A 9,796-nucleotide genomic window follows, 5' to 3' on the forward strand; every position below is an offset into this window, starting at 1 on the left:
CTATCACTCAGAAGTCTGCACTTTCATCACAGGAAGAAAGGCATCTCCTGACGAGACCTATGATGTGAAGCGAATGACAGCAGTTCCTGCTGACGGCAACAGGAGATGCAAATGTTCAGCACCTTGGAGAGTGTTCGTGGTAAGAATACTGCTGAGGGAAAGGAACAGCTCTCATGTAAACCAACATGGGCATAGGACCTTAAAGAAATGGGGGAGAATAATCTGATTATTTTCTCTCTCATTATCCCAGGTGCAATCCCTATTGTCTTACCTGTAAATGTGGCCTGTACAAGGCTGTTCTTGGCACTGTCCAAAGAGCACTACTGGCTCTTAAGATGTGCCTACACACAAAATGAACTTGCAACTGTAGCACGTGCTACCATACATGTGCTATCTTAATTTAGCTAGAACACATAACACGTGTAGTTAAGATGTGGTGGTATAGTCTTCAGCAAACACAGCCAAACCCTCTGGAGATGCTGTCTATGAATGTTGGCTGCCAGTGCAAGCTAACACCTACATCACCATGACTACACTGCAATGTTACACATTCTATCCAGATTAAGTTAGTCCAGGCACACTGGTATTTGCTACAATAACACCTTCATTTTGTACCTTTGGGTCATGTCTACACCTTTAAACCATGTTAGGAAGTGCTTTGGTGAAGCACAGTGCACTCACTCCACTCCAAAATGGATGCCATGTAACCACCTGTTGTGCTGTGCCTATCTGTATCAATAAGCATACCTAAGATAGCAAAGTCACTGATTGGTACCCATCATGGCTCTACAAAACTTGTGTACGTCCATTTTGACGGGCAGCACATGTGAAGTGGCACTCCCTGGTGTGGTCCTCTGGGGGTGTATGCATACCCAAATTGTATCTTCATGCTGCAAAAAAACTATTCTTAATTCATATTGGCTAATCCACATTGGCTAATTCAGATCACAATGTCAGAGAAAACAAGGTGTTTGATGTCAGTCTTCCTTGTAGGCTTGAACTCAAGCTGCTGACCCGAACGGGTGCTTAAATTGTCTTGTGTTCATTGTTATTTTAACCCAAAGTAGCCAACCTTAGTTGAGACCACCATTTTTTTTTGGTTGGTGTGTTATAAATATAGACCTATCAGTGAAGTTGGATAGAATCCTCACAGAGATCCACAGAGTGGGATGTACTGGAAACTTCATCAAAATATGAAACATCCTCTAACATAGGAAAGTTTGGGGTACCCTTTTCAAAATAAATCTGTTGGTGTGACAGGGCACTTGGTATGGCTGTCACTTTAAGAGAAGAGGGACTGCTCAGTGAGCAGCCTGCAAGTGTGGCAAGGGCCAATTAGGGAGTCACCTGACCAGATGGGGGCAAGACATATAAGCCCAGGGCTAGAGCTGGTCAAGGACTCTAGCCCTGGGAGCCAGAATGAGAGGAGCTCTTGGCAGCAGGGCTGCAGCAAAGCTCCTAGCAGAACAGCTGAGCTGGGTCAGATGTCGATCCCTAGTCATTTTGGCATCTGATATGTTCAAAATAAAGGTTGCAATATTTTTTTTAATGGGCAGAGTATGTTTTTGCAATGCCACATGCTCAAAATGACTAAACTGATTTGGCTCAAACTTTGCATAAATACTCAGTCCTGGTCAGAGACCAAACCCGGAATATTTAATCTGATCTCTAATCTAAATGAGTTATGAGCAAGTGAAAATATGAGCTTCAAATGGAAACAATAGGCAACTTGAATGAAAGTGGCCTGCATTGGTGTGGGGCCCCAAATATCCCTCCATCCCTAATACTGATCTACCTCAAATCATTTTAGCTATAAAAAAATGCAGTGACTTTTGGAGTGGAACATGATTTTAGACACACACAACTGAGCAACACTTGACCAAATCTCTCTTGCCGGCTGGCACTTCTTTTAAAATGGATCTTGGGAGAGGTAGGTGATAAGATGAATGGCAATGGTGTTCATAACCATGCACATAATGAAAACTCCTACTACACTTACCTTAGGCCATAGAGCACAGTCCCATCTGGATGGAGCCGGATCATACGGTTCTTCACTGTCACTCCATGTAGGAAGGACTTCTTGTCATTCAGGAAATATGTGTCAGGGAGCCACAACTGGTCAGCCACACGGTTGTCCAGGGTCAGGTTTAGAGGAAGGTCATTATACGCTAGGCGCTTGTCCCGCCAGCTCTGCTGAAAGTACATGGTGATGGTGTAGTCCTATGAGAGGAAACACCCAACTGTCAGTCTGTCCCAAAGGAGAGACATTACTCATTCTTCCCAAAAATGCTGCCTTGGAGACATCTATTAGGATGCCAAAATGTTTGCATCCACATGCCTCAATTCCACACGTGATGTTTTATAGAAATTATGCCATTTTTTGAAAGAGTTAAGCTCCAGGATAAAGGAATGAACATTCTAGAGAAGGAAGTGATTTGAGCTGTCACTGATTTAACATTTGATGGATACAGCCTGCAGCAGTACATCAACCCATTTATTCCTCTGCTCTGCTCAGTGCTCCTTAATACCAATATCACAGTGTGGTGGAAGATGGGGACAAGCCAACAAATGCAAATTTTGGCTCAACATTCCTAAATGTCAGAGAGTTGAAAACCTCAAAACTGCTCTGGCTTGTGTGTACCCCGGTTACTTTTTTAATTGTAATATTAATAGTCATTTTGATGGCCTTCATCTCCACAGTACCAATGGAGCTCTGGCAATAGAAGCTTCCCATATCAGTTCCAGAGCCTGGATCTTTGGAAGGGACTCTGACTTGAGTTTGGCTGTATAATGGTTATTTTGCATTTCAGTAGCCCCCGGGGCCCTAACCAAGAGCAGAGCCCATCAAACTAGACACAAAACAAACACCTAATAGGAGACAGTTCTTGAAAGGCTTGCAGTCTAAACAGACATGAAAGACTGTAGCTGGGAGTGGGAGAGAGACACCAACTGTCAAAATGACTTGCCCATGTTCACACAGCAGTTCAATGGCAGAGCAGGGAATAGAACACAGACCTCCTGAACTGTCCTGTACATTGTGCTATAATTCTCCCAACCCTCTATGCTAAAGAAGAAAGACAGATAAAAAGAAACTATATCAAAAAGGATGTGAGAGCAGGTTCTTTGGAATAAATCTCTGAGGGCATGTTGCAGGAAGAGTATGGCTTAACCAATGTTTGTTACAAAGGCACTAATAGAAGTCACTTTAATGTTATCTTATTTTTAGAAAAATCTAGGAGGCTTGGTAAGGGAACATAGAAACTTTCAAGGGCTCAAAACCAATGCCTGACTGATGACTATTAACACTTGACATGTTATATGGAAGGAGTTAACAAGCTGGTGGCTTCATTGCACTTCTGAGTAGACAGGGATACATTGCATGAAAATGGGATTTTGGAGTTATTCTGTGATAACTAAGTAATCACAAGATAACTAAGCCACCTCCCCTGCTCCCCCATCCACTTGAAGGTTTTAGCATAGAGGCTGAAGACTGGAATTTCAGGGAGGTGAAAAAGTTTGGTTTCCCTTACAATTTGCCCATCTAGGCCAGGGTTGGGACACTTGGGCAGGACAGCATGGAAAATTTTTCGCCGTCACTGCATATGTTTTGTTTGGGGATGAAGAGGGAACTTCACTTGCCAGGCCAGTCAGGCCAGGACTAAATCTAACTAAAAGCTCAAAATGAGGAATGACTATGAATGCAGAGCAAGCCTCTAAAACCAGGATAGATCTCAGCCAAGTGAATCACGATTGAATCTCCAAGAGAAAACATCAGAACCAAGTGAATGGGAATGGGAGGCACTGAACATCGCACAAAGAAATGCAACTAAGATTCTCAAATCCATTCTAGTATCATCCTGTTGCCTTATGAGAATTGTCCTGGATGGTACACATAGCAACCACACCATGCCTATCCACTGCTGCCATCTGCCATTTCCAGCTATCCTGCACTGGCTACAGAGCACCCCTACAACAGCTTTTAAATGTGGGCTGGAGTATCATGACACTGTATTGTGAGCAATATCATCTCATTCTCATGGGATATACTCTGGGGGCTGGGGTTTGATGCATTCCATTTCAATTTAAATTCAGGATTTTTTGTATCCTGCAATCTACACATGCTGGTGAGGACATACCACGAGGCTCATGAAAAGTGATTTGTTTCCCTGAGACTGATGTGGGAATTCACGTTATGTGCAACAGTTCCACATTTAGGGAGCACAGACATCATGATAACTTGAGTTACTCTAAATGAGCTATCAGTGGAAAGGTAACACTGACAAAGATGTCATGGCAGCACATGGAAAATATTTTCACAAGTGGTTGTGATCCTAGCCACTGCTCCTACACTCAAGGAAGTTTCTGTATTTTGCATTTGATAGTTATTGGATAAATTGGAGTGAGAACTGAGATAGATTCTGTCTCACTGGTGGGGGAAAAGCCAAATCTCAGGGTGTCATCCCCTCCTGGACAGGCTCAGTGAAGACTTCCTGACTGGCTCTCCTTCAACCTAACAGGACAGCTTCAGCAGGAGGTATGGAGGGTGCTCTTAGCCCATGGCCTAATAGTCAGGACATGTTGCTGAGCACTGAGAGTTGCAGGTTCCAGTTCTCAGGGTAAGGGGGTGCCTAGCATCTGGATAACCTGCTGTCTGGCCAAGTGCTCTAACTAGGCTAAGGTTGGGAGTAATCCCCCTTCCCCTTTCTTTTTGAGTTGTTTTGCAACTTAGATTTAAATACGTTACTGCAGGGAGTAGGTTCTAAACTCTGTAAGTACCTGTTTTGCCACTTACATGGCTACAGTTAGCTATAACACCACTAACTCACCTAAAAGGAGCTGAATTTGGGCCAAAGTCTTACTTGGGATGCCTCAGCTTTTGAGCATACAAAGTTACCCAATACAGGGCAATCTGGGGCACAGTGAATTCCAGAAAACTGCAGAGCAGGTCAGTGGCAGATCACCTGGGAGGTCAAACAAGGAGTCTTAAGTCCTGTCTTTTAACCTAAAAAATAGAAATTGAAGTTCCTTCTTTAATCCTCCCCTAATGTGCCTTCAGTTTGGGTAATGAGCATGCTTATGTTGTGATCACTAAATTCCCTCCTCAAGCAGCTTGACCACTCATCTCTCATGGAGCTGAGCACTGCCTTCAGAAGGTTGGTCTCTCTCACTGCAAATTGTCCATGGAGTCCAGAGAAACACCCGTCAGCAGCCTGGACCTGCATTGCAGTGTGAGAGTAAAGGAGCAGAACATAACAGCTTGAGGCTTCTTTTATTTTTATCAGGCCACCTGCTCTCATATTCTTCCCCAGTCCCCTGTGATGTCACTCCACCTCAGTCTTCCCTGGAAATCCCTTCTCCTATTTTCATCCTTGAACCTCCCCCAGCTCTTCCAGTGCATCTCAGTTCTGACCTGCAGCAACCCTGCTTTCCCAGTTTTTATTCCCTGCAGAACTAACTGCTTTTGTGATCTGATCCAGATTTGAAGGAAGAGATCTGAGGGATAGAAACCAAAGCATTAACTTTCTATGTTCCCAAACTATTTCCCTACTGGTTCTGTATATCAGCCCCCTAGCTCTTGGCACTCTTGAGGCACAGAGCAGACATCTATTTCCCCTTGGGTTGAGTTCTTTCCCATGTTCTCCAGATGCTCCTGGGCTTCCTTCCCATCTGTTTCACAGCCAGACAGTCATGTTTTGTTATGAAAAGCTCTGTATCACCTAATAACCACAGGCTACCTAGTATTCAATGCTTCTCATATTTTCTGTTTCTCTCATTTTCTGATTCTCTCTCCTTGCTGTTCCCCTCTCTTGTTTTTTTTCTGCATCTCCTGCTCCACTTTCTTCATTTTGGTTTTTTTTTTTTTTTTCCATTCTCTCTCTCCTCCTTTATATCTTTCTCACTCCATTTCTCAGGATTCCCGGTGTTGGCACTGAATTTAAGACCCAGCCCTTATACCTTTGTTCCAAGTTAGCACAGCCCTCAGACCTACCACAACATTCCATTCAATAATAGGAAAATTTATTGATACCGAGTGATAACAAAAAAGCAATGATACAAACAATTCTATATCTGGCAATCCTAGGGCTGTCATCAGAGTCAATGTACATCTGGCCAGGATGCAGGCTCCACTCTGAGGCTGTTTCTCTTAGGTGTCAGCAGTCTTGAGGTGGGATACCAAGGTGCCCTCCTTCCCCCTGCCTCCAGTGGGGTGTATGAGATGGGGTGGTCATATGCCTTCAGTTCATGGTGGCCTTTGGGATCTTTCCTGGGGGATGGGGACAGGGACCCCTCTTGGGGAGGAGTGCTGGGACAAAGGGAGGGATGAGAAGGAACAGGGAGGGACCCTTTGTTACTCTCAAGTCTGCTTTTGTATTCTCCTTCCCCCTTGATGACTCTTCATCCATGGCTATCTCTGGTTGGTTGTTTCTCTGTGGTTACATGTCCACATAGCCTTCTGGGCCTTCTCCTAATTTGGTCTGTTCTTGCAAAACCTGGACTTCTTCCCCTGCTCTGAGGCCTTGTAGCAGGTGTCTTTTATCTCATGTTATGGGACAGTATGGTACATACTTCCTTGATTCCCAGGCTTCGAGTCCTTGTTGTGTTAGAGAACCTGTCTGCCTTGAAGGCTGTGATCTCATGTTATGGCATGCCCCCCTCAATTCTCAGGCTGCATCCATCAGTTGGCCTTGTTGCGGTAGACAGCCTGTCTGCTTTCAGGGCTGTGAGACATATTGTGTGTGAAACCCAGGCTCTTTAGAAATCCAATTAACCCCTGCTGGCCATCTTAAACCCTTATAATATATATCTATACCTATAAGTCAATCCCCCCCCCCCAAGAAAAACAGACCTTTAAATACCAGTTCTAAGCCAACACCCTCCTCCTTTCTCATTCCAGTGCTCAGCTCTGTTGAATAATGTGCATGATTACTGGACAGAAATGGCATACAGAGTCAGGCAGGCATCCAAAACTTAGAGGTCAGAGTTTTTGGGTGAAGCGGCAACATCGTTGCCTAAATGAACTGAAGCTCCATAGCACAGAGAGGAGCAGCTTACAGAACTGAGCTCCATCTCCAAACTGCTAGCAGAGTACAACGCATGGAACAGGAACCCAATAGTATCTGAGCAAGAGTACATCATCCCAGCAAGACTTAAGCACAGTGACAGAGGTACACTACAATATGTGAGACAGATGCTGTACCATAGGGGAAAGAGGTCCCATCTATCAATGGATACACACAGCCTAAGAAACTGGGGTCATGTACTATACTGTTCCATAACATGAGATTGTCATTGACAGTTTCTTGGAGTCAGCCTTGATGAGTCCTCAGGTGACTGAGGAGCCTGATTCTGGATACACACATTCTTTGGCAATGGGGGCATGTTGTTGGTGGGGAAATAGGATTCACAGCCCTGGGCTGGCCTCCTCCTGCTTCCTCCACTGCTGTCATTCTGCCTTGGTATCAAGTTGTTGGGCCTCAAAGTGGTGCACGCCTTGGTGGACCAGGTGACGCCACACCAAATGGTCAGCAGCTTGCTCCTCCCAGCTGTTGGTGTCAATGCCTCTGTGCTTGAGGGAGACCTTGAGCGTGTCTGTACCATTTTCTTTGGCTGCCCTTTGAGCACTGGCCAACGGAGAGCTGGAAAAAGAGGATCTGGTGAGGGAGGCAATTTTTGGACATCTAGACACAGTGGCCTGTCCATCAGAGTTGATTTCTCAAGAGTAAGGCTTCAATGCTGGTAGACACGGCTTCATGGAGGATGCTCACACTCGTCCAGGAATCCTCCCATTTGATCCCCACGATTTGACACAAGCAACACTGGTGAAAGCTCTTGAGGGTCTTAATGTGGAGTTGGTAGATGGTCCAGGTTTCACTGCAGTAGAGGAGGGTGGCCAGCACAACAGCCTTGTAAACCAGGACCTTCGTTGATTTCCAAAGGCCTCTATTTTCAAAGACACATTGTCACAGCTTGAAGAAGGCAGAACTAGCACAGCTGACCTGATGCTGGACTTCTGCATTGATGGTAGCTCATTGAGAGACATGGCTGCCGAGATACAGAAAGTGCTCCATGTACTCCAGAACCTCCCCATCTATGTAGATAGTGCGAGGGATGTCAGCTGGTTTGCGGAGAACCTTCATCTTGGTGACATTCAAGGACAGGCCAAGTCTCTTATATGAAACGTTGAAGAGATCTAAAGGTCACTTGCACATCCTATGCAGAGTAAGCCATCATGTAGCAATCATCTGCAAACTGACTGTCATGGATGTCTTGGGTGGTGAGTTTTGTTTTCGCCTGAAAGCGCCCAAGAATTAAAAGCTTCCCATCCAGTTGATACTGGACACTGATGCCAGATGGTAGATCATCTCAGATGAGGTAGATGATGATTGACAGGTAGATGGTGAACAGGGTGGGAGCAATCACTTGGATGTGAAAGGCATCGGTTTCAGATTTTCAACTCAGGACAGTGGCAGTCATTTCATCATGCAGAAGCCTCAGCAGGCAGCCAAGGCATTGGAGGATGGTCTACAGAGCTTCATGATTTAAGGAACTGAATGCCTTGGTCAGGTCAATGAAGGTAAGGAACAGTTCTTGATTTTCCTCCCACCACTTTTCTTGGATCTGCCTGGCAATGAAAACAATGTCCACAGTGCCCCGGGATGGTTGGAAGCTGCACTGGGTTTCTGGATGGATCTCCTCAGCGACAGGACAAAGGTGGTTCAGGAGGATGTGGGCAGGATCTTACAATAGACAGGAGGGAAATCCCCCTGTAGTTCTCATAGTCAGATTTGTTCCCCTTCTTGTAGATGGTCACAATGGTCCCATTCTTGAGATCCCCAGGGATGTCCTCTTCATCCCAAAGGCAATCAATGGATACACACAGCCTGAGAAACTGGGGCCATGTACCATACTGTTCCATAACATGAGATAAGGTGGCATTAGCTACCAAGACCCCAGAACAGTGGGTCCTGTGTCCCAATTTTGGGGGAACAGGCAAAATTAGGAGAAGGCTGAGAAAGACCAAATTAGTATGCGTCTATGTGATGAGCTACGTAGAAGTGTGCCGAACACAGAGAGACCAACCAACAACAGCTACAGATCAAGAGTCATCAGGAGGGAAGGAGAATACAAAAACAGAGACTTGAGAGTAACAAAGTGTCCTCTTCCCAGATCCTACTCCTCCCTGTCCTCTTCCCTGAGGGGTCCCTATCCTCAGGAGGGGTCCCCAAGGCCACCATGGATAGAGGGCACACCACCAACCTGTCTCATTCATCCACTGCGGGTGGGGTGTAGACCTCAGCATCCCAGTTCCTGGCTGCTGACATCTCACATCTAAGAGAAAGTCTCAAAGTGAAGCCTGCATCCTGGCCAGATGTATCCTGGCTCTGATGACAGCCCTACGAGTGGTAGTATATAGAACTGCTGGATTGTTTGTATTGTTTCTTTTCTGTTATCACTGTGTATCAAGAATTTTTCCTATTATTGAATGCAAAGATCATGGTCAGTCTGAGGGTGGGTTCCCCCTTATCCCCCCTGCCTCAGACCCAAGGCCTCTGGGTCCTAAAGCCAGAGCCAACAGATGCCCCAGAGCCAAATCCAGAGCCAACATTAAGAGAAGAAAGGATGCCCTCCCCTTCTTAAACTATAAACTGGACCCAGAGCACCTTAATATCATAGTACATTAACAAAAATCCTATCTATCTGTGAGGGAGTGGGGCCTAGGAGAGGCCATGAACTCCCTAGCGCCCCCTACCGTCACTCACGGTGGACTCAGCACCCTCAGAATCTCGCCCGCCAC

At 45.6% G+C, this 9,796-nt stretch overlaps 1 protein-coding gene across 2 annotated transcripts in view; it reads right to left on the reverse strand.

The window, feature by feature from the left end:
* LOC109313632 (gamma-aminobutyric acid receptor subunit beta-4) overlaps positions 1 to 9,796 on the reverse strand; it is a 132,151-nt gene that overhangs the window by 20,780 nt on the left and 101,575 nt on the right. For both annotated transcript variants that reach the window (XM_019540282.1, XM_019540281.1), the window contains exon 4: positions 2,000 to 2,220. In XM_019540282.1, coding sequence (XP_019395827.1) covers positions 2,000 to 2,220 — 221 coding nt within the window. The remainder of the gene's footprint in view (positions 1 to 1,999; positions 2,221 to 9,796) is intronic.

This window comes from Crocodylus porosus, unplaced genomic scaffold (genome assembly GCF_001723895.1).
Source record: "Crocodylus porosus isolate Cpor-Errol unplaced genomic scaffold, CroPor_comp1, whole genome shotgun sequence".
Lineage (NCBI taxonomy): Eukaryota > Metazoa > Chordata > Crocodylia > Crocodylidae > Crocodylus > Crocodylus porosus.